Source organism: Castor canadensis, chromosome 10 (genome assembly GCF_047511655.1).
Source record: "Castor canadensis chromosome 10, mCasCan1.hap1v2, whole genome shotgun sequence".
In the NCBI taxonomy this organism is placed as follows: Eukaryota; Metazoa; Chordata; class Mammalia; order Rodentia; family Castoridae; genus Castor; species Castor canadensis.
The window spans coordinates 116,452,564-116,479,046 of NC_133395.1; the positions used below are offsets into that span (position 1 = coordinate 116,452,564).

General features: G+C 36.7%; 1 protein-coding gene across 22 annotated transcripts in view; it reads left to right on the forward strand.

Annotated features, from left to right (window-relative positions):
• The window catches only part of Slmap (sarcolemma associated protein), a 149,738-nt gene that overhangs the window by 53,551 nt on the left and 69,704 nt on the right, over positions 1-26,483 (forward strand). For all 22 annotated transcript variants that reach the window (XM_020161643.2, XM_020161563.2, XM_020162162.2 and 19 more), the window contains exons 2-3: positions 14,067-14,214; positions 24,367-24,439. In XM_020161643.2, the coding sequence (XP_020017232.1) occupies positions 14,067-14,214; positions 24,367-24,439 (221 nt within the window). The remainder of the gene's footprint in view (positions 1-14,066; positions 14,215-24,366; positions 24,440-26,483) is intronic.

Below are 26,483 nucleotides of genomic sequence, written 5' to 3' on the forward strand. Positions count from 1 at the left end.
TATAGAATTTTGTTTTATCTCTTTCACTCTGATTTTAAATGATGATTCAAGTAGATTAAAAATTTTTGTTGCAACATCTGCAATCTACACTGAATCTCTACTCTGCATTCGTGTTTTAAAAACTTCCCTGCTAGGGACTTAGATTTTGTGGTGGTCTGTGGATGTTTAGTGTGTTTGTGCTTTGTGCTGAAGCTTTGGCTTCCCTGTTGATGTTCAGATATTGCTAAACATATCAACATAGAAAAAGGTTAGAAAGAGGTAGTGTAACATTGTAGTGAAAGTATTTTCAGATTGTAGCAAAGTTAAAAGTAATGCAAATGCATGTGTTTATAGAATAAATTAATCTATAGCAGGAACTTTCTGAAAGTCACCAAATTATGTATAATGCTGTGCTTGTGTCATTGAGATTAATCAGCAAGAGATGAGGAAAAGTGACTGATGGGACAGAGAAAAACCTTTCGGTTAAGACTCACTATCTCTATAACACAAAATGAAATTGAAGCAGCAATATAGTCTCCCAAAAAAGAAAAGTCCAGGACCTGACATTCTCTGCTGAATTCTATCAGACCTTTAAGGAAGAACTAATACCAACTCTCCTTAATCTTTTCCATGAAATAGAAAGGGAAGGAACACTGCCTAACTCATTCTATGAAACCAGTATTATACCCCTCCCAAAACCAGGCAAAGATGCATTCAAAAAGGAGAACTATAGGCCAATCTCCTTAATGAACATTGATGTAAAAATCCTCAATTAAATAATGGCAAACTGAATCCAACAACATATCAGAAAGCTCATTCTCCATGACCAAGTTGGTTTCATCCCAGGGATGCAGGGGTGGCTCAACATACGCCAATCAACAAATGTAATACAGCACATTAATAGAAGCAAAGACAAAAAACACTTGATCATCTCAATAGATGCAGAAAAATCCTTCGATAACATTCAACACCACTTCGTGATAAAAGCTTTAATAAAACTAGGAATAGAAGGAATGTACCTCAACATTATAAAGACTACATATGACAAACCTATAGTCAACATCATACTTAATAGAGAAAAACTGAAACCATTTCCCCAGAGTCAGGAATGAACAAAGGTGCCCACTTGTGGGGAGTGGATTATGAGAAGCCTATGAACACTTGATATAAGCACAGTTGTGCTCAATGATCTACAGGCTGAGCTTGGCATGGCCCCAGATGCAGAAGGGGCGAAGGCAAAATGCAGCACAACTGCTTTCCAAAATTGTTTATGTTCAGAGAAGTAGGAATGCAGGTTTCTCTTGTTACAATGTCAAACCCCTCCCTGAGAACTGTTGTTCCACCTCCATGTTTACCACTGGATATAAAAGACTTGCTGAAGGAGGTCATGAGGTTTTTTGATGGGGGATGGATTGATTGGTTAGTGGCTTGTGAGGGGACTGCTGCTGAATGACACAGCTGGCTGCTGCTGCTGCTGCTGAGTTATGCTAGAGATTAGAGGAAACATGGGACAGTGCAAGTCTGAGCACTGAGACTTAAAGAAAGCTAAAGAGAGAACATGGGACAGTGCAAGTCTGAGGGCCAAGATTCTAAGAGAAATTATGCTAAGGAAAAGCTAAGAAAAAACATGGGACAGTGCAAGTCTAAGGAAAGAGACTTTAAAGAACAGAAAAGAAGTCTTTAAAAGTATAAAGGTTTTAAAGAGTAGAGAAAAGAAGCAAAGTAAAAGAAGGGAGTAATAGAGAAAAACAGTAATGAGGCTGTTGTACATCTCCATCCAAGTGCCCAATATACCTGACCCCAACTTTATGCATGTGTGTCTTCTATCGTTTGTCCTTTCTGTATTTCCAGTCACCCCCCAGTTAGGTCAGGAGGGACCAGGAGTGCAAGAAAGCTGGCTACACCCACTCTCCCCACTCCTATTTAGCATAGTCCTGGAATTCCTAGCCAGAGCAATAAGGCAAGAAGAAATAATGGAAAGGAGTACAGATAGGTAAAAAAGTAGTCAAAGTATCCCTATTTGCAGATGACATGATCCTATACCTCAAAGACCCCCCAAAACTCCTAGACACCATAAACAGCTTCAGCAATGTAGCAGGATACAAAATCAGCTTACAAAAATCAGTAGCCTTATTCTACACCAACAATGAACAAATTGAGAAAGAATATAGGAAAGCAATTCGATTTACAATAGCCTCAAAAAACAAAAAAATCAAATACCTAGGAGTAAACTTAACAAAGGATGTGAATGACCTCTACAAGGAGAACTACAAACCTCTGAAGAAAGAGGATGAGGAAGACTACAGAAGGTAGAAAGATCTCCCGTGCTAATGAATTGGTAGAATTAACATAGTAAAAATAACTATAGTACCAAAAGCAATCTTCATGTTCAATGCAATTCCCATAAAAATCCCAATGACATTCATCACAAAGATTGAAAAAAATCTACCCTAAAATTCATTTGGAAATACAAAAGACCGCAAATAGCCTAGGCAATACTCAGCAAAAAGAGGAATGCTGGAGGTATCACAATACCTGACTTCACACTGCACTACAGAGCCACAGCCAGAGCAGTAAAAACAGCATGGTACTGGCACAAAAAACAGATATGACCAGTGGACCAGAATAGAGGACCTGGATATGAATCCACACAGCTATGCCCACCTTATTTTTGACAAAGGTGCCAGAAACACAATGGAAAATAGGCAGCCTCTTCAAAAGATGTTGCTAGGAAAAGTGGTTATCTGCCTGCAGAAAACTGAAACTAGATCCATGCCTATCACCCTGTACTACTATCAACTTAAAGTGGATTAAAGACCTTAATATCAGACCCGAAACTCTGAAGTTAGTACAGAACAGAGCAGGGAGTACTCTGGAAGCAATAGGTACGGGCAAAGACTTCCTCAGTAGAACTCCAGCAGCCCTGCAACTAAGAGAAAGAATGGACAGATGGCAGTACATGAAATTAAAAACTTCTGTACAACAAAATTTGTTGTGGTCTCTAAATTGAAGAGACCACTCATCAAGTGGGAGAAAATATTCACTGGCTATACATCAGACAAACAACTGATAACCAGAATATACAGGGAGCTCAAAAAACTAAACTACCTCAAAGTCAATGATCCAATAAAGAAGCAGGCAACTGAACTAATAGAACTTTTTCAAAGGAAGAAGTCCAAATGACCAAAATACACATGAAAAAATACTCACCATCTCTGGCCATAGAGGAAATGCAAATCAAAACCATGCTAAGATTCCACCTTACTCCTGTTAGAATAGCCAACATCAAAAACAGCACCAACAACAGGTGTTGGCGAGGATGTGGGGAAAAAGGGACCTGTATACACTGCTGGTAAGAATGCGAACTAATACAACCACTTTGGAAAACAATATGGAGGCTTCTTTAACACTAAACATAGATCTTCCATATGATCCAGCAATACCATTCTTAGGGATATACCCAAGGGAATGTGACTCAGGCTATTCCAAAGGCACCTGCACACCTGTGTTTATTGCAGCACTCTTCACAATAGCCAAACTCTGGAAAACAGCCAAGATGCCCCACTACCGATGCATGGATTAAGACAATGTGGGCGAGGATTCCAAGATGGCAGCTAGAGGGAGGAAGCAGAAAGCGTGCCTCCTAATGTGAAATCTTGGAACGATGCTGGAGACACACCTTGCAGGCAAGGCCACTGAAAAGAGGCAAAACTTTGACCCTTCCACATCTCCAGCCTGCACAGAGCATCTCCACTTCACGTTGAACGGAGAAACCAGGAGAGCCCCCGGGCTGCTGCCAGACGCCAGCACCCAGACAGCTTGGGAAGACACGGACAAGGTGAGCTAAGCGGTACGTGGTACTCCCACAGACAACCCTGGCCCAGATTAGCATAGCCCCCTGGACCCCACCCAGAGAAAAAAAAGAGAAACTGATTAATAAGCAATAAGAACAATAAAGACACATAGCAAAGAGGGTGGGGCGCCCTGAGCTCCAAAGAGCGGGGTAGGGGAATCCCTCACAGAACTGTAAATAAACAAGCTGGGCCTGGGCAGAGAGGACGGGAGCAGGGGCATGCCCAGGAATCAGGATCGGGAAAGCTTGTGAGAGTGGCGGAGGAGGAAAACTACACAGGAAAGGAGGGAAGACCCACTTCCCACATGAACTGTAAATAAACAAAGCCTGCAGGGCCAGGTGAATAAAGCCTCCAGCAACAGCAGGCTGACAACAGCGGGCAAGCAATCCACAGCTGCAGATTGCCATTCACAGACCTGTCTCCAGACTCTTTTTTTTCTCTCTCCCTACCTTCGATGAGAAAACAACCGAATTACACCTGCATGCTGAAAAACTTACTGAAACTGTATTGCATTTGAACTTGGGACACTTTGTGGGTTTTTTGTTTGTTTGTTTGTTTTGTTTTGTGCGGTTTTGTTCTATTTTATTTTTCCCCTTTAATGAGACAACTACAGAACAACATCTGAGGCACCATCTGCAGGATTGCAGGCTGAGGGACGAACACCAAAATTACTAAGACTGAAACTTCATTGCATTTAAAATTGGAGTTTTTTTTTTTCTTTCATTTACTTATTTTTTTATTTTTATTCTTATCTTTATTCTTTTTATTTTTTATTTTCAATCTTCTCTCTGTCTCTCTAATGCCTTTTCAGCTTACGGTTGATTAATACACTGGCTCTCCTGTTTTTATCTTTGATACTTTTTTTGTTTGTTTCTTTGTTTTGTTTTTTTTCTACTTGATTATTTGTTTTTCCCTTTTCCTTTAAGTTCTCTGTTTTCCATCACTCTCACCCTTCCATTCTAAATATCACTAGTGCTATTATTACAAGCCAGAAAATACTGAAGTGCACACAGTACAGGGACAATAACAACACCAAGGGCAATTACGGGAAGACAGAAAAAACAGGGAAACCAGAATCTCCACAGCAAAATATTAGTACAGGAACCAGAGGGAAATGAAGAAAACAGAAACTCAGATCCAGACTCCAACAAAATGAAGATAAACTATGCCAAAGAACCGAATGAAGCCCACAAGAATAATCTAAAAGAAGCAATACTACAGGTACTCAATGAGAATTTTATAGAGATGATACTAGATAGGGTCAACCAAAATGTACAGGAGATACTCAAGAAATTCCAAGACAACAAAAATAGAGAATTTGAAAAAGCAAAAGAAGAAATAAAGGAAACTATAGACGTACTGTATGAACACCAAAGTGAAACAGAGAACACAATTAATAAAAAGATAAATGAACTCAGGACAAAAATAGACAATATTAAAGAGGAAACAACCCAGGATATGGAAAACCTCAGAAAAAAGAACGAAACAGAACCGCAAAACAAAACGGAAGGCCAATTTAGCAGAATAGAACAAACAGAAGCCAGAATCTCAGAACTCGAAGATGAAATGGTAATTAAAGGAAAAACCGAAGAACTATTAATTAAACAACTGAAGACCTGTGAAAAGAAAATGCAAGAACTCACCGACTCCATCAAAAGACCAAACTTGAGAATCATGGGCATCAAAGAAGGAGAAGAGGTGCAAGCAAAGGGAATGCGTAATATATTCAACAAAATAATGACAGAAAAATTCCCAAATCTAGAGAAAGATATTCCCATACAGTTGCAAGAGACCTCCAGAACACCACACAGACCAGATCAAAACAGAACTACCCGATGACATATCATCATTAAAACAACAAAACTAGGGAAAGAATATTGAAGGCTTTAAGAGAGACAAAACAAATAACATGCAAAGGTAAACCCATCTAAATCACAGCAGACTTCCCAACAGAAATATTAAAAGCAAGAAGAGCTTGGGGTGAGATCTTCCGGGCACTGAATGAAAATAACTTCAACCCCAGGATACTCTACCCAGCAAAACTATCATTCAAAATAGATGGAGCAATATAAGTCTTCCATGATAAGCAGAAACTAAAACAATATGTGACCACAAAGCCACCACTACAAAAGATTCTTCATGGGATTCTGTACACAGAAAGTGAAACCCAACATAACCATGAAAGGACAGGCAGCACCAAACTACAGGAAAAGAAAAAGCAAGAAAGTAGAGAGTAACCTCAACTTAGGTACACACAATCAAACCTTCAAACACTGAGACAACTAAATGACAGGAATCACCACATACCTATCAGTACTAACACTTAATGTTAACGGACTTAATTCACCCAACAAAAGGCACCGTTTGATGAAATGGATTAAAAAGGAAGATCCACCAATTTGTTGCTTACAGGAGACCCATCTCACTGACAGAAATAAGCATAAGCTTAGGATGAAAGGCTGGAAGATTTACCAAGCCAATGGCCCCCGAAAACAGGCAGAGTAGCAATACTTATCTCTTACAAAGTAGACTTCAACCCTACATTGATCAAATGAGATAAAAAAGGACATTCCATACTAATTAAAGGGGAAATAGACCAAAAGGAAATAATAATTAGCAACCTATATGCACCCAATGTCAACACACCCAGTTTCATCAAACATACCCTGAAGAACCTAAAAGCATATATTAACTCCAACACAGTGGCTGTGGGAGACTTTATCACCCCATTATCATCAATAGATAGGTCGTCCAAACAAAAAATCAATAAAGACATTCAAGATCTAAAATATACAATAGATCAAATGGACCTACTTGATGTCTACAGAACATTTCATCCAACATCTACACAATATACATTCTTCTCAGCAGCCCATGGAACCTTCTCTAAAATAGCAAGCCTCAGCAAATATAAGAAAATAGAAATTATACCGTGCATACTATCTGATCACAATGCAATAAAACTAGAACTCAACAATAAAAGGAAAGACAAAAACATGCAAACAGCTGGAAACTGAATAACTCATTATTTAATGAACAGTGGGTCATTGATGAAATAAAAGAGGAAATTAAAAAGTTCCTGGAAGTCAATGAAAATGAAAACACAACCTACCAGAACCTATGGGACACAGCAAAGGCAGTCCAGAGAGGAAAGTTTATAGCCATGAGTGTATATATTGAAACGACTGAAAGATCCCAAATCAATGACCTAATGATACATCTCAAACTCCTAGAAAAACAAGAACAAGCAAATCCCAAAACAGATAGAAGGAGAGAAATAATAAAAATAAGAGCTGAAATCAATGAAATAGAAACCAAAAAAACCATACAAACAATTAATGAAACAAAAAGTTGGTTCTTTGAAAAAATAAACAAGATCGACAGACCCCTGGCAAACCTTATCAAAATGAGGACAAAAAAACCCAAGTTAGTAGAATCAGGAATACAAAAGGGGAGATAACAACAAACACCATGGAAATCATCAGAGACTACTTTGAGAACCTATATTCAAATAAATTTGAAAATCTTAAAGAAATGGACAGATTTCTAGATACATATGATCATCTAAAACTGAACCAGAGGATATTAATCACCTGAATAGACCTGTAGCACAAAATGAAATTGAAGCAGCAATCAATAGTCTCCCCAAAAAGAAAAGTCCAGGACCTTATGGATTCTCTGCTGAATTCTATCAGACCTTTAAAGAAGAACTGACACCAACCCTCCTTAAACTGTTCCACAAAATAGAAAGGGAAGGAAAACTGCCTAACACTTTTTATGAAGCCAGTTTTACACTTACCCCAAAACCAGGCAAATACACCTCCAAAAAGGAGAACTATAGGTCAATCTCCTTAATGAACATTGATGCAAAATCCTTAACAAAATAATGGCAAACCAAATTCAACAACAGATGAAAAAGATTATTCACCACGACCAAGTAGGCTTCATCCCAGGAAAGCAGGGGTGGTTCAACATACGAAAATCAATAAGCGTAATAAACCACATTAACAGAAGCAAAGACAAAAACCACTTGATCATCTCAATAGATGCAGAAAAGGCCTTTGATAAGATCCAACACCATTTCATGATAAAAGCTCCAAGAAAACTAGGATTAGAAGAAAAGTACCTCAACATTATAAAAGCTATATATGACAAACCTACATCCAGCATTATACTTAACGGAGAAAAACTGAAACCATTCCCTCTAAAATCAGGAATGAGACAAGGATGCCCACTATCTCCACTCCTACTCAACATAGTACTGGAATTCCTAGCCTAAGCAATTAGGCAAGAAGAAGGAATAAAAGGAATACAAATAGGTAAAGAAACTGTCAAAATATCCGTATTTGCAGACATGATCCTATACCTTAAAGACTCAAAAAACTCTACTCAGAAGCTTCTAGACACCATGAATAGCTACAGCAAGGTAGCAGGATATAAAATCAACATAGGAAAAATCATTAGCATTTCTATACACTAATAAGAACAAACTGAAAAAGAATGTATGAAAACAATTCCATTTACAATAGCCTCAAAAAAAAATCAAATACTTACTTGTAAACCTAACAAAAGATGTGAACAACCTCTACAAGGAAAACTATAAACTTCTAAAGAAAGAGATTGAGGAAGACTATAGAAAGTGGAGGGATCTCCCATGCTTATGGATTAGTAGAATCAACATTGTAAAAATGTCTATACTCCCAAAAGTATTCTACATGTTTAATGCAATTCCCATCAAAATCCCAATGACATTCATTAAAGAGATTGAAAAATCTACTGTGAAATTTATATGGAAACACAAGAGGCCACGAATAGCCAAGGCAATACTCAGTCAAAAGAACAATGCAGGAGGTATCACAATACCTGACTTCAAACTGTATTAGAAAGCAGTAACAATAAAAACAGCACAGTACTGGCACAAAAACAGACATGAAGACCAGTGGAACAGAATAGAGGACACAGATATGAAGCCACACAACTATAACCAACTTGTCTTTGAGAAAGGTGCTAAAAATATATGATGGAGAAAAAGCAGCCTCTTCAACAAAAACTGCTGGGAAAACTGGTTAGCCACCTGTAAAAAACTGAAACTAGATCCATGTATATCACCCTATACCAATATTAACTCAAAATGTATCAAGGATCTTATTAGCAGACCACAAACTCTAAAATTGATACAGGAAAGAGTAGGAAATACTCTGGAGTTAGTAGGTATAGGTAAGAACTTTCTCAATGAACCCCAGTAGCACAGCAACTAAGAGGTAGCATAGATAAATGGGACTTCATAAAACTAAAAAGCTTCTGCTCAACAAAAGAAATGGTCTCTAAACTGAAGAGAACACCCACAGAGTGGGAGAAAATATTTGCCAGCTACACATCAGACAAAAGACTGATAACCAGAATATATAGGGAACTTAAAAAACTAAATTCTCCCAAAACTAATGAACCAATAAAGTAATGGGCAAGTGAATTAAACAGAACTTTCTCAAAAGAAGAAATTCAGATGGCCAAAAAACACATGAAAAAATGCTCACCATCTCTAGCAATAAAGGAAATGCAAATTAAAACCACACTAAGATTCCACCTCACCCCTGTTAGAATAGCCATCATCAGCAACACCACCAACAACAGGTGTTGGCGAGGATGCGGGGAAAAAGGAACCCTCTTACACTGTTGGTGGGAATGTAGACTAGTACAACCACTCTGGAAAAAAATTTGGAGGCTACTTAAAAAGCTGGACATCGATCTACCATTTGATCCAGCAATACCACTCTTGGAGATATACCCAAAAGACTGTTACTCCAGAGGCACCTGCACATCCATGTTTATTGCGGCACTATTCGCAATAGCCAAGTTATGGAAACAGCCAAGATGCCCCAGCACTGACGAATGGATTAAGAAAATGTGGTATCTATACACAATGGAATTTTATGCAGCCATGAAGAAGAACGAAATGTTATCATTCGCTGGTAAATGGATGGAATTGGAGAACATCATTCTGAGTGAGGTTAGCCTGGCCCAAAAGACCAAAAATCGTATGTTCTCCCTCATATGTGGACATTAGATCAAGGGCAAACACAACAAGGGGATTGGACTATGAGCACATGATAAAAGTGAGAGCACACAAGGGAGGGGTGAGGATAGGTAAGACACCTAAAAAACTAGCCAGCATTTGTTGCCCTTAATGCAGAGAAACTAAAGCAGATACCTTAAAGCAACTGAGGCCAATAGGAAAAGGGGAACAGGTACTAGAGAAAAGGTTAGTTCAAGAAGAATTAACCTAGAAGGTAACACCCATGCACAGGAAATCAATGTAAGTCAATGCCCTGTATAGCTATCCTTATCTCAACCAGCAAAAACCCTTGTTCCTTCCTATTATTGCTTATACTCTCTCTACAACAAAATTAGAAAATTAGAAATAAGGGCAAAATAGTTTCTGCTGGGTATTGGGGGGGGAGAGGGAGGGAGCGGAGTGGGTGGTAAGGGAGGGTGTGAGGGCAGGGGGAGAAATGAACCAAGCTTTGTATGTCCATATGAATAATAAAAGAAAAAGGAAAAAAAATAAGTAAACAAAACAAAACAAAAAAAAAAAAAAAGGGAGAGGGTTGTTTCAGGGGGGAGAAATGACCCAAGCATTGTATGCACATATTAATAATAAAAAAATTAAAAAAGAAAACAAAACAATGTGGTATTTATGCACAGTGGAACTTTACTCAGCCACAAAGAAGAATGAAATTTTATCATTTGCAAGTGAATGGATAGAACTGGAGAACTTCATCGTAACCGAATTTAGCCAGGCTCAGATGGCCAAAAATCATTTGTTCTCCCTCATATGCAGATTATAGACCTAAATCAAATGCAGTAATATTATTGGACATGGGTAACACAGTAAGTTGAGAACAGGTACAGGAGGAATAGGGAAAGGGAAGGAAACCTAAAACTTGAAAGTGTTTGATGTGCCCATTGTAGACGAGTGAATAAAATAATCTTAAATTGAGAGAGGTCAATATGGGAAGGTGACCGGAAAGTAGTGAAGAGGTCTGGTAGAGATGAACCAATTCAGGTTGTAATACACATGTGCATGGAGGAAACGCTAGGAATCTCTGTATAGCTATCTTTATCTCAAACTAGCAAAAATGTTATGTCTTTTTTATTATCTCTTTTGTTTTCTCTTCAACCAAATTGGAGAAGAGGGCGGCAGAACAGGTTCTGCCTAGAAGCGAGAGAGGTAGGGGAGGAGGGGGAAGGGGGGTGGTGAGCAGGGGAGAAAGGTGGCCCAAACAATGTATACACGTATGAATAAATGTATAAACAATTAAAAAAAATTTTTTTGAAGGAGAAAAAAGAGAGTCACTATTAATGCCTGATTTGAGGGAACTTAAAGTTTACTCTGGAAAGCAAGGAGTTGATTGAAGAATTGAAACCTGAAAACAATGAAAGTACTGCTGTTGAACTTTGGCCACATGCCACAGGAGATTTTATAAAATTAGAGTTCCTTACCCACCTACTCAATAGCAAAGTGAATGTCTCTTAGCTAGTGTAAACACTGGCACTGCCAGGGCATTCCTTAGGCTACTAAGAAAGAAAGGTAGTGAAATCTTTGTCAGACTTAATTTATTTTTTAGTGTGATCAAAAATGAAGGAGGGGAAAAAAACCCTGACATTCTTTAGATACTTTTTGGTTTGAAAATGACAAAGACCCAACTAACCTATCTACTACCTATCTAGAACTCTTAAGCATAGTCTCTTTCCACTCCCCTGCAGATAAGGTACATCTTTACACCTTTAGTGAACTAACCTGACAGTCAATAGAGTAACTTCTGTACAGTGTAGATTCAATTATGACATCGTTTTATAAGAAGGGCAAAACCACTGTTTTTAATGGCAATTTTTTCTAAACAGTCAAGGACATTTATTTCTAGGGAACTAAACTTAATTTTATCTAGCTAGTTCAGCGGCGTAAGTGGAGATTAGTATGATTGAGAGGGATTCCTCCCTAGGAAGTAAGTGGACTGATTCAGTTCAAAGAAGGAACCAGGAGCCAGATCATGTAGAACTATAGGCCATAGTGGTAAGGACTTTGAATTTTATTCTAAGGTATTTGGAAGCCATTATAGGCAGAAGCAGAAAGAGTAAGTAATATAAATGCCATGTTCAAGCTAAATGGAGGCCAAATATACCATTATGTGCTTTGGAAAGTTAAATGTGTGTGTGTGTGTGTGTGTGTGTGAATATATATGTATGTATATATATATATATATATGTATGTATATATATATACATACATATATATATATATGTATGTATGTCAAAATGGATAGAACCTGCTTTAATATTGATTTATAATTTTTTAATTTGAAAATTTGCTTTAGTTCTAGTTATATACCAAATGAGGTATTACTGTGTGTCTAAGTACATATGTGTTTCTTATCATTTGTTTTTAAACAGTACATTATTTCTAATGTTTTCCCTTCTGTGTTAAAAACAAAAAAAGCCAGTTGCACTCTACCAAATTTGTTTAAGCTGCTAATGGATCATTACTTGAAGTTTGAAAATTATAGTACAAAAATATACTTATATTAGAAATAAAGCAAACAAAACCTTCCTTGTACCGTAAGTTCTAGTGCAGAAAAAATTCTGAGGATAATTTTTCTACTTGAAAGTATTGCCTGTGCTTATCTCCCTGTTGTAAAATGTGAAGGCTTGTAAATATCAACAAAATTTTATTAATGCTCTGTAATTAAATGTACAAACCGCTAGCTAAAGTAACAGTTGGTCTACTTTGAATTACAGAGAGTAAGTCATTTATAGACAGCCTGGTGGCCTTTAAATTGTCATGTAGGAATTAATGAAATAAAATGTTATTTTCTGCAAATTGATTAGTCTGGGGTTAATTTTGGAAGAGTGCTTGTGGGAGAAGTAAAAGCAAAATGAAACTTGAAGATCAATATGAAGTAATGGGGGGAAGGTCCTTTTAATTCTTTTACTTGAATCCTGGCTCGTGTGTGACCTAGCTCTGTAACCTTTTGAAAGATATTTAACATGCCTAAGTCTCACTTTTCATATTTATAAATGAAAGTAATAATATCTATATCATAACTTCTTTTCTTTCTTGAGACGCGGTCTTAACTATGTTGCCCGGATGGGTCTTGAACTTGCTAAGTAGCCCAGACTTGTTTTGATCTTGGAATCCTTGGGTACCTCTCCCAAGTGCTGGGGTTACCTGGTGTGTACCACCTGCCTGACTCTAAAATTCACCTTTTAAAGTGCACAATTAAAAAGTTTTTATTATATTCACCGAATTGTGCAGCCATCATCTCTAATTTTAGATTGTTTTTATCACCCCAGAAACTTTGCCCTTAGTGCCCAAATCCCTACCCTGCTTTATGGATGTTTCATCTAAATGGAATAATACATGGTCTTTTGTGAGTGGCTTCTTTTACTTTGCATGTTTTAAAGGTTCATCTGTATTGTAGTATATCTCAGTACTTTATTTCTTTTATTATTATTATTATTAATTATTATTATATTAGCATGCTATAATTGTAGGGGAGTACATTGTGAACTTTGTTCCTTTTTATAGCTAAATAATAATCCATCATATGGCTATACTACATTTGTTTATCCATTTGTTAGTTGATTGATACTTGAACTGTTTTCAGTTTTTGGCTATTATGAATACTGCTATGAACTAAATTTCTGTAAAGATATGCTTTTAGTTATTTTGTTTATATTTATTTGTTCGTTTTTGGTGGGACTGGGATTCAAACTCAGGGCTTCATATCTGCAAAGTAGGCACTCTTATCACTTGAGCCCCACTCCAGACCATTTTGTTCTGGTTATTTTTGGAGAGAGAGTCTTGCAAACTGTATTTTCTCTGGCTGGCTTCAAATTGTAATCCTCTCATTCTTAACCTTCCAAATAGCTAGTATTACAAGTGTGAGCCACTGGCACCTGGCCAGTTATTTTGAATAAATACTTAAGAGTGGAATTGTTGAGTCTTTTGTTAACTTTATATTTAACATTTTGAGGACCAATCTGATTTCTAAAGTGGTTGTACCATTTGTCTGGTTGGATTTTCAATCAGTTTTAGAGCTTTAATTTAGGTGATATAAGTAGTTTGACTAGATAGGGAAAAAATTTACCTAGTTTGCAAAGCTGGGAGGACTATTTAAAAGAAAGTTTGGCATTCTTACTATTAATCATTGGCTTTCTTTCTTTTTCTCTTTACAGTTTTATCTCCAAGACACTAAAAGTAGTAATGGTACCTTTATAAATAGCCAGAGATTGAGTCGAGGCTCTGAAGAAAGTCCACCATGTGAAATTCTTTCCGGTGACATTATCCAGTTTGGTGTAGATGTGACAGAGAATACACGGAAAGGTATGGGTATGGATCCATTTGTCATACTATTTGTCTGTATAAGTTGTCTTTATTCTCTCATTTAATGTTATAAAATATTACATGCTTATAAAAACTAAACACAGCATTTAAATACATGCAGTGCGAAGTTTCCCCTTTAGCTTTTCTAAAATTTTCAATTAACATTTGTTAATTAGTAATTTACATTCTTCAATCACATTATGAAAACATAGGGCACTATTATGTCAGTTAGGAAACAGCTGCAGTGACAACAAAGACAAGTTTAGATCTTGGGCTGTTTATTGTTAATAGTGATACTGACTAAGACATAGTAGACAGGTCCAGAATTTGTTCAGTTGACTCAGTGGTATAATCATAATCAGGGTTCCAAGGTCTTCCTGTCCTTTTGTTCTACTATCTTTGACACGTTGGTTTCTCATGCATTTGCTTATCTCATGGTCAAAGGGTAAAAGATACAACCTCAGACATCATTTTCCTCATACCAGTAACACAAACAAAAAGAATATAACGGGGACAGAATGCCTTCTTGTGTGGCTCTTTTTGTGTTGAAAGAGTAGTCTTTTGCAGAATATCTCCAGCATGTTTCTCCTTATTTCACATCACACTGGCCTCATGCATATGTTGCATACGTAACTGTCTGCAGTTACAAAGAAACCCACAAAGTTACTTGTCTGGCAAAGAAGACCAAGAAGATCCATGATTGGCTTAGATAAGTTTTGATTTATCTCTTCAGGTTGTATATTCATTGCTATCCCAAACAAAATCACAGTTCTGTTAGTAAGAAAGAAGAGGGAAAGACCGTAGAGGGAGGCAGCTATTAGTATTTATTGCAGCTGTAAACTTTCATGTGTTTATATGTACATATATATTTTTTTCTTTTTCTTTCTTTTTTTTTTTGTTTTGTGCCAGAGGCTGTGCTTACTAGGCAGGAGCTCTACCACTTGAGTCATGCCCTCTGCCTAGTGTTATAATTTTTGAAACTGGAAGTTCTTTGACTAAATAAATATAAATTGGTCTTTTAAGTTTCCTACCTCCACTTAGTTGACTGTCTACTTTATGACCAAGAAATTTTATGACTGAATCATAAACCACTTTTGTTTTGTTTTCTACAATAAATAGGCATTTCCAATGTATTAGTTTAATATAGACAAGGAAATAATTTGGCAAGTCTGTCCTTTTGTTTCTCTGAACATACTCTGATCTAGCCATGCACTAAGTCATTAGAATGTAATCTTTTTCACAGTAGAGGTAGGCATGGTGGTGGTGGTGATGCGATGCTAGTGTGTGTATGTTCGTGGGCATAATTGTGTAGATACTTTCACTGGTGTTGCAATAGTGGCAGTATTTTTACTGAGTTTTGTTGGCCTTCTCAGTAAGTTAGGTTTTGATATTAAATCTGGTTAGGGCTCTATTAAATCTGATTTAGAGCTCTCCACAGTTGTAAAACAAAAAGGAAAGATTAAATTTTGATATAAAATGCTACTCCTTACTAAGAGAACTCAGCTCATGTATGACCTTTTTGGGAATAGCTGCCCTGGACGGTACTGTATCTGCTGTGCATAGCACACCTTAGCACCAGGCCACTCCGCAAATGGTAAATTGAGTTCAGGAAGTGGAGCCCCACCTGTAAATAACTCATAGAGAAGGGAATTTGACTGCATTGTCTGTTTCCTGAAGGAATTTCTGTCTTCTTGGTTTATATTTCCCAAAGAGAATTATAAGGTGCTATAATTAATAAAAGAAAGAGGTAATCAAATAGATTTGAGAAATACTTAAACTAAACAGAACGTTTTCTTTTGGCAGTACAGGGGTTTGAAGAACTCAGGGCTTCCTGCTTGTAAGGCAGGTGCTCAACTACTTGAGCTGTGCCTTCAGCCCTAAACAGAACGTTCTTTTTTTTTTAGGGGGGTGGGCTAGGATTTGAACTCAGGGCTTTACACTAGCAAAACAGGTGCTTCCCTGCCCGAGCCAAACAATCAGTTCATTTTGCTATGGTTATTTTGGAGATGGGGCATCATAAACTATTTTCCTGGGCTGGCCTCTAACCTGGATCTCTAGGATTAGAGGGTGAGCCACCAGTGCCCAGTTTAAACAGAACCTTTAATATGTTAATATAATGCAGATTTCTAGAGAGGTGGCCATTACACTACACAGCTATTTCCAGACTCCTTCAATACTCTTCCTTCTGTTTCTGAGGGATACTTTTTTAGAAAATGCTGTAGAACTGGGTGTTGGTAGCTCACACCTGTAATTCTGGCTACTCAGAAGGCAGAGCTCAGGAGGATTACCATTCCAGGCCAGCCTGGGCAAATAGTTCATGAGACCCTATCTCAAAATTATCCAACACAAAACAGGGCTGGCAGAGTGGCTCAAGTGGTAGAGTGCCTGCCTAGCAAGCATGAGGCCCTGAGTTTAAACAACCATACAGAAAAAAAAAAGACAGAAAGAGAGAGAAAATGCTGTAGAAAACTAAGAGGATGGACCTAAGATAGAGGGTATATTAGTATATTATTTCCACAACATTAAATTCCTGCAGGCTTCTTTGAAAATTTACCTTTTATGCCAACTTTAAGGAAATTAAGAAAGGAAACATTATTTCATCACTTAAGATATTTCTGGGGGTTTTTTGGGGGAATGGGGGTTTTATTGACTTCAGAAAGTTGGTTTGTGGCTGGATACCATGGCTCATGCCTGTAATCCTAGCTACTCGGGAGGCAGAGCTCAGGATGGTGGATTGAAGCCAGCCCAGGCAAGTCATTCTTGAGACTCTCCATCTTGAAAATACCCAATACAAAAAAGGGCTAGAGGAGTGGCCCAAGTGGTAGAGCACCTGGCTAGCAAGCATGAGGCCCTGAGTTCAATCCCCAGTGCCACTAAAAAGAAAGATATAAAATTATACATGTGGATGATAGAAAGTAGTAGCTCAGGGACTGAGGATGTAGCTCAGTGGTGCAGCACTTGCCTGACATGTAATACAGACCCTTGTTTCAATCCCCAGTACTGGGAAAAAAAAAAAAAGTAGATTGTGATGAGTTAGGTATAGATTCTTTTGTGCATTGTGCTAAAACCAATGGAAGCATAATTTTTTAATTGTCCATTTTATACTATTTAAAAGAATAACAAAGTTATATGAAATCAGGGATTTTTATAAGGTATTGTTGAGTAAGGAAAGAGTCAGTTACTTCTAATAATTTCATTTTTAAAAATCGCACCAATCCCTAGGTCATTAATGTGAATCAAAGAAAAGTAGAGGACAAGAGGGAGTCCAATTATAAAAGGGAGGAGGCTAATAGGATTGTAATTTTAAAAATCTTCAGTATGTATAATCCTTACTTATGTATGTAAAATATTTATGTGTATATGTAAAAAGAAATTTCAGAAAAGAATATATATCATGTAAAATCATATTTATATAAATATACATGTATATTATGTAAACAGTTTTGTTTGAAGAGTGATGTGAACCTAATGGCACTAAGCATACCAATTCATATTAGTGTCTTTCCAAGTTCTGCAGAACAATTTGGTCTTGATGTTTACCGTTCAACATAGTGTGGCTCCAGGGAGAAAACCCAGTGGTCAGACATGTACGAATAGATCATTGTAAGCAAATAGTACTGCCTTCTAAAAAATTTTTTAAAAGAAAGGAAGAGAGAGAAAGAGAATAAGCCATGACTTGGCCACCCTACCCACTGGCCACTCCTTTCTAAACCCATATATTATTCAGAGCGTGAATTTTCTTTCCTTTTTTTCTCTTGAGGCAGAATCTCATTATGAAGCACAGGCTGGCTTCTAATTGACAATCCTCCTGCCTCAGCTTCCTGAGTACTGGGATTATAGCTGTGTGCCAACATGCCCAGCCTTGAGTTTTCTTTGTCACATACTGTTGCAGAATTTGGGTCAGTTGGCTTATCATCAGAGATTTCTCAATCAGCTTGTCATCCGAGGTCTTCTTCATCAAAATATGTGTTCCTTAGTTAAGCCTCTCTGAAGAAGGGCCTGTTATAAGCAAGGTCAATGATATATTTTGACTTTGTACTCCAACTGCACTGAATTACATTTATTCTTCTACTGTAGACCTTGTCTTTTCTGACCAGTCCCTTGCATGTGCTTTTTCCTATGCCTAGAAACCTTTCCTAATCACACAAGGCTGGACAAGGTACTTCCTCCACCCCCCATACCCCTGTTGCACCCTGCATTTTTTTGTTTTAGGTGTTTGTTTATTTATTTATTTTGCACTGGGGTTTTGAACTCAGAGCCTCATGCTTGCTAGGCAGGTGCTCTAACTGTTTGAGCCACTCTCCAACCCCATTTTTTTCATTTTTATGTATTTGCAAGAGCAACCAATGTGTCAGTCTTCCCTGTATAATCTCCACACTTAACTGCACATATTACTTAAATACATTTTAAAATGTCCCATGAATCTTCATCTTATAATTACTTTGTACAAAGCTTAATTTCTTCTTCAAGCTAGAGCATTCTACTAACTTCCCAACTTTCTAAAAATTGTCCCATCTTTCTCACACTCTAGCTCACTCTCTTGTCATCTTTTCTGAATCTTTGTCTTTCTTACCTCTAACAGTCATGTTGTCTAGACCCTTTGCCTCCTTTCTCTACTACTTCATGTTTTTCCTGTTGTTACCTCAGAGTATTACAGAGGCTCTCCACTTCTGGCCACCATACTTTGCCAACCTGCTGCTCTATTATAACTTTATTTATGACTTGTTCCTACTTTGAGAAACCTTAAATAACTGAGCCATACTGCAGAATAAAGTCTAAAATGTTTAGTTGTACACTTAAGGTCTTTAAAAATGTAGATTCAGTTCAAATTTGATTTCTCATAATTTCCCTTCATATATGTTAAGCTGGATCGTTTTGAGATAAAATGGTATACAAAAAGGATTGTTTTAAATCCTATCACTGCCATTTCTCAAAAAGGTCTGATTGCAAGTAAACCATGGCCTTTTTGCCCTAAGTCACCTCATCTGTAAAATGGGACATAAAAACAACTATTTACGTGGTTCATCACAGGTGGTTGACAGGTAGTGTTGTTATTGGGAGCCTGGTACTTAGAGTGCCTTGTAATGTCGGTTCTTTACTTCCTCCTTACATATGTTCTCTCTCATGTCTTTTTCATTCCTGTTTCTTTGCTCATGCTGTTTTCTCTCTTTCCTTCTATTTCCAACTTTTGACTCCTGTTTTGTTTTTGTTTTTCCTTTTTACTCTTTTGTGTAAAGATTTCTGGTCCCCTTGCTCATTCCAAATTCCCCTAGTGGTTTATAATTCTTATAGCATTTGTGATCTTTCCCCACCCCCCTTTTGTTATTATCTTAGGCATTTCTGGTTTGTATTTTCTCATTGAAATCTTCTCAGAGACAAGGACCCAATCATAATCATCTTGGTTTTCACCACCATTCCCAAGCCATACTGTGTTGTAGCAAGCAGGTCCTCAGTGACTACTGAGCAAATAGTTAAACCCAGAAGACCACCATGCCTCAACGGCAACTCACAAAATACATCAATATGCAATATTACTTATTAGTATGCTGAGAGATGTAAAGTAGTAAATGAATACATGTACTTAGAGAAAGGACTCCTTTCACCAACTAGGTAGAAATAAGACTTCTTGGAGAAACATCTGACTTCTAGTCTAAGACAGTAAATGTACAAATTGAGCTTAGATGTTATGTTAAAAAACAATAAAGTCATTTGTGTAAGACTACTAGCCTCCTATCAAAGGTATTGTAGAAATTAACATGAGTGAGTTCCCACTGGTCAAAGATGGACAACTTGAGCATCAAATAATAACATTTTTGCAATAACAGATTTGATGATCTTACAATGGTACTGAAAAGGATTTTACCACCTTTGAGAGAATTTAGGAAAACAATCTACCATTCTGAAAACAGGTAGATAAAGAAAAGGAATAAAGCATTTACCCTGCCTGTCCTGTATAATTATACCTGAGGTTGCTAGAGGTGTAACTCAGTGGTAGAATGCTTGAGGCCTGGATTTGTTTCCTAGCATGGCAAAAAGAAAAGAAAAAAAAATTATACCTGAGAAAAGAAGTAATTGAAGATGAAAGCTTTCTGCTAGCTGAACTACAGTTCATAAGAATGATAAGGAATATACATTTTTCTAAAAATTAGTATTAAAAGAGTACTTATCCATGTAGCCTTTTGTACTTTTCTAACTCTTAAAGGCTTTATAAAAAAGCAAAAAAAAATCAAATCTTATAGTTATTTTATCTTTGTTGTAGTCAAAAAGCAATTAATGCAAATCATTCCCCAGTCTAAAAATGTGAACACCTGGTTCACGTTTTGATTTTTAAATGTTTCTTGAGTGTGCATAGTCTAATTCATTGTCCCTCCTACTGCTGCCAATCATTTTAAGACATCCTTCAGCCTACTTCTAAGTGTGGAGTAATATTGACCTTCTTACTCCATGTAGGATTGGAGATAGAGCCAGGCTACAACATACCCCAAAGTTTCTATCTCCTGTTCCAGGGCTTCTGACAGGTTTTAAACTGATCAGCATGAACATGGGTCCTCTGAGTGGTGTTTATGTAAACAGACAGTAAGTAAGGCTGGCTGGTACCACAAAGTAAATATATTAACTCAAAATCAAAATTAATGGTCTTTGTAAGATAACAGAGGAAAAAAACAAAAATGGCAGTCCACTCTTGTAGTTGCTACTCTGACTTTTAATAGCCTTGAAACTACAGCAGGTAATTGCAGATTGTTTTTCCACAGGTACCTTGTTTCCTCTGTTCAAACACATCTGTTTTTAACATGTCTGAAATTTGCATGTGGTTTATAATACATGCGTATATTTAACATGGCTGTGTTCCTGTGGCCCTCTTACCCTCCTGGAGAAGCTGTTTAAATTCTGTCATTTACAATTTAGCCTTTAAATCTTGGAATACAGTTATAATAAAGTTGCTGGGTAATTTTTGAGAGCAAAATATTCATAGAATTCTTTTTTCACTGACTTTTTCACCCATACATACAATGTACTTCTCCATACAAGCACACCTTCTGTTTTCCCCTCCCACATCACAGATAGCATTCATAAGAGCAGTAGTTTTCTAAGTGTATTCTTCATAGTATCAGGTCCGATGTAAATGTTCCTAAAAGAGGACAGGGGAGACCCAGTGGTCAAATAAATTTGGAAGATGCATTTTACCTGTAGGACTTCATGATACACAAAGCCCTTTAGGCTCTTATAAAATCTAGGGTTAAAAAAAAACAAAACAAAAACACTTTAAATTTCTTTTAACCAAGTGTTTCCCAAACTTACTTAACCCTTAAGTCCTTTTTTGTTAACACCTGTTAGTACTGCAGTTTGGGAAATGCTGCTATGCAGAGTTGATTAATGTAAATATTAAAACATGTTCTTCAGGTTGCTTTAAATACTGTGTCCGTTGCAACCCCGAAAAGATAACTAACGGGTTGGTGGAGTGGCTTAAGCAGTACAGCACCTGCTTAGCAAGAGTGAGGCCCTGAGTTCAAACCCCAGTACCAAAAAAATAAATAAATAAAAGCTAACATTTCTGTGCATCTGTGAGTTTAGTTGACTTGAGATCTTTTCTCAGACAGGATTTGCTGGACTAAATTGTCAGCTTAGTCAAACATGGTCTTATTTAAAAACTGCCTTCAACAATGCTGCATGCTTGTTCTGCTCAGTCAGTACTAATACTTGGTGTACCTCTTCCATTTATGTACCAGGATGATATATCTGAGTAATGGAATTTCTAATGTAATGTATCACAAGTTGTCAGCTCTGGCACTGCAGTTTTATTTTATAGCTCACCCACCTGTTTTTTATTTTTAAAAATAACTTTAATATCAATTTAAATATATTGGTAAAATACAGGTATCGGTGGATCTTTGTCTCATATTTTACTTTTATCTCTCATAGGCTGTTTATAATAAATCTCTAGTAGAGCCATAAAGCTAGGATAAATTGGTTCCTTCCCTGTCATCTGACAGGGGAAGAAGGAGTTTGGTGGTTCTTGCACATGGTGATAAACCCTGTTGTCCTCAAGGTAATGGGATCTGTAAAATTTTAAGCAGACATGTTCTTAGATATATTCAGTAAGCATTTACTAAAGCCTAATTTGATGTCAGGAATGGTGGTGTATGCCTGTAATCCCAGTACTTGGGAGGCCAAGGCAGGAAGATGGTGACTTTGAGCCCAGCCTAGGTTATGAAGAGAGACGTGTCTCAAACAAACAAACAAACAAACAAATAAATGCCTACTTTATACCAAATGACTGTCCTAAAGACACAGATTTAAAAAGTGAGAAGCAACTAATTCTTGCTCCCCTCAAAGAGTCAAATCTAATAAGTGAGATGATAGTTATATAAATGATAAATATTCACAGTGCAGCATGCGTAATGTTTATAAGAAGGAGATATAGGGCTGGAGGCATGGCTCAACTGGTAGAGCACCTTCCTAGCAAGCGCCAGACCCTGCCTGAGTTCAATCTCCAGTACTGCAAATAAATAAATAAATAATCAAGAAGTAGATGCACTAGGCTCTGTGTCATCTGTCTTAGACACTCTGTCTTGATGAAGGAATTAAAAAAGTTTGAGCCTGGAGTATGAGTAGCACTGCACTGCCAATAGAAGGGACAGTTTGTGTAAAAGACATGGGTCTGTGACAAGTAAAGTGTTTGGAGATTTCAGGTAGCTTGGTTTTGTATAGGAGACCTGGGGTAGCATGATAGAGGATGAGTCCAGAAAAGAAGGAAGAAGCCATGTGTTTCATGACAATGATTGCTGTCTTAGGCAGAATTTGGAAGCCTGTCCGATCTTGATCTGTGTTAGCACTTTTCTTTTATAACAAATGAGTGAAAATCAGTAGAATAAACTGTGCTAAATTCCCTAAGTTTAATGTACACTTACAGATGACAGTCATTATTTTATGCTTATAATATCATCTTGATATTATGGGTGCAGTCATTCAGTAGGTTACTCTCAAATTCATTAGCTCTGTTCTTAAAAATCAGTTTTATTTAAGTATAATTTACTTACATGCCAGTTTTATGTGTATAATTCAGTGAGTTTTGAAAAATATGTGTAGTCAATGTAACCAGCACTCCTCTAATCATTATATAGTGTATTTTCATCAGCCTGTATTAGTTTTTAATCAGTTTGGTGAATAAAAAAATGAATTGGTTGAACCCTGGAAGATGTAATATCTGAAAAATAGAGAAATAAAAAAACGTCAGTCTTTAAACCAGAAAACATTTTTTTTTCTATAAAAGCCTCACAAAAGAAGCTCTTTACACATGCTACATTGCAGGGGCGGTGGGGGGGAGGAGTTGGATTGTCTATTGAAACCTTTAGTAGGAAAAGGAAGAAGTGAGAAGCAATGATAAGTTGTCTGTGTGATATTATAAAAAAAAAAAAAAAGCTGAAGGTGAAGGAAGAAATAGCCATCAGAAAAAATCAAAACAAAAAAAAATTTTAAACTGAACTAAAGAACTTCCAATGTGAGTTCTAGCAAGCAACTCTGATAATTGCTAGAAGAGCGTTTTGGAGGCACTTTGACTTGTCTGCGGTTTTTGGTTTTCTTGCCCATAAAATGGAGGGTAGATGGACTTATTCTAAACTCTGTTATGCAGAACCTTAAGGTTTTGCAAGGTAAGGTTAGGAGATAGGTTGGGTACAGGAGAATTAGGAATAGGGGATCTATTTTAAAAGGGGAGTAGAGGTAGGTTTGATGTCAGCAGATAGGGGCAAAAATGCATCTACCCTCCTTGTTTATATTTCCATACATTCAGCTAAGCTTTATTGAGCCTTACAGAATTGGAGGATGGGATAGTTTTTGAAACAATTCTATCTACCTTTCTTTTCTTTTCTTTTTTTATTTTATTGTTTTATTATTCATATGTGCATACAAGGCTTGGGTCATTTCTCCCCCCTGCCCCCACCCCCTCCCTTACCACCCATTCTATCTACCTTTCGATTGTGGTTCATTATATCTGGAATGAGTTTTCTAGGTAATGAATATTGTCATTAAACCATTTGATTTACTATCTTTCCCAGAAGCTGTTACTTTTAAGAATAAAATATACATTTAGATATGAGAAGTACAAAGTTCTGTATTTTTAAACAATTATTTTATGTTATTTGTTTTAACCAGTTACCCATGGGTGTATTGTTTCCACAATAAAACTTTTTCTACCAGATGGTATGGAAGCCCGGCTCCGCTCAGAGTGAGTACAATTTAGTGCTGTAAAGTTTTGGTTTAATTACTTTGGTTAATAATCTAGGTTGATAATATACTGTTGATATTTCAGAATTACTTTAATGATATTAGGAAATTGATGTAGTACTTTTCAGAATATAATACGGTTCCGTTTAAATTGCTTTCCACATTAGTTGCAATTCTAGTAAATAATAATATATCAGAGGCACAGGTTATTTTTTCAAATTTAACTTTACAATTTATGTTTGGGTGGATAGTCAGTTGTTTTTCACAGTGTTTAGGGTACATTAAGTTACTAGGGAATGATGACTCCCTTTTCATCTGCATTTAATATAGAGCTTCTTAGCCTGTGATTGCCTCTTGAAGTTAATGCTAGTGTCATAGTCTTTCAGGCACTGGAAGACATCAGTATATTTAGTAGCTTATTTTGGTGGAAGTTTTTAATTTTTTTTTCCAGAGTAGTAGTTGTGTTTTATATGAAGCAATGTAAAGATCTATAATGAAATCTAGATTTTAAAATTCAAGCATAGTACATTTTCATCTTGTGCTTTTCACAGGGGTTGAGTAATCCTTAAATGTCAACATTTCTGCCTAGGGAGTGGGGGGTTGAATATGCTAGAAGTTTGTTTCTCTGTCCTTCAAAAGATGCTTCTGCTATTATAATCCAGTTTTTGTTTGTAGTTTATATGGATTTGAGTATGCCAGAATGCCTAGAGTTTAAGGAGAAATGGAAGAGTAAATAGGAAAGAGAGAAAAGGAAAATTGAAGCATGATAGTCCATGCTTTCTTTCATTAGGCTCTCATATTTCATGCTTGGTAAAAACTAGTAGTTTTTTGTTTTATTTTAAGAATAGCTGAAACAAAGCAGAAAATTTAAAATGTTTCTATTTTAAATTATAGTTTAATTAGTAAAATTACAGTAAACTTCAGGAAGTTTAATGTAACTCAAGTTTTATGAGTCAAAAGTTAAGATTTTAGACATTGTGTAACTATTAATCAACTAATGACATACGGCTTTTTAAAGACTTCCCATTTGTATTTGATAATGAGGTTCCTCCCCCCTCTTAGAATTAAAAGTGTTGAGCAGTTATGTAAGGATTGTGTGTTCTATCTAGTAGAGCATGTGAATTTTACTGAAGTCTGTTTCAGTGAAGCAGACTACCCTTCGTTTCCCCAATCCTTTTGACCTTTGCCCTTGTTTCATTATTTGGTTTTTCTTATGTGGTTAAATATTACCATCATTTAAATTTTTGATGCCAATTTCGTTGTATAATATGACTGGCTGACTGCCTGAAGAAGATGCATTTTAAACAGGCAATTCTCTAAACCTGGAAGAAAGTTGAAATAGTCTTTAGGGGTAGATAGTCTGGTTCAAAGCCTGTAACTTGATCATGCCTCACTTTTCCTTTTTTGAAACATGAAGCTTTGAGGGCTGGTGGATTGGCTTAAGCTGTAGAACGCCTGCGTAGCAAGTGTGAGGCCCTGAGTTCACACCCTAGTACCACCAAAGAAAAAAAAGAACAAAGAAACAGGAAGATGATCATAGCATCTATTGATCACAAGTTTTATGAGGATTAAACATGATTGTGGGGGAGAATGATGGAGGGGGTGAATTCAACTATGATATTTTATAAGAACTTTTGTAAATGTCACAGTGTACCCCCAGTACAACAATAAAAAAAAGAATGAAAAAAAAAATCACATGATTGTGTATTTAAACAGCTTAGCTTAGTATCTGGCATATAATAAATACATGATAAACATTAGCTGTTTCTGTTATTATAATCTAATTTTATTAGCTATTTAAATGGCTTTGGGTATGCCAGAATGCCAGGTCCATCCTGTACAATAGCATTTAGTGCTTTCAAGATCCTTAATAGGTAGTTCTCAAAAAGCTGGCTCTATTTCTTACTTGATTTTTTTTTATTATATTGTGCAAATACCTTTCTGATGATAAGGAACAGAGAAATTGTGTATAATCCCACCACCCTAATGCTGAATAAGTTTTCATTTTCTATATTCCCTTGTTGTACTTTTGTAGGCACATGAAA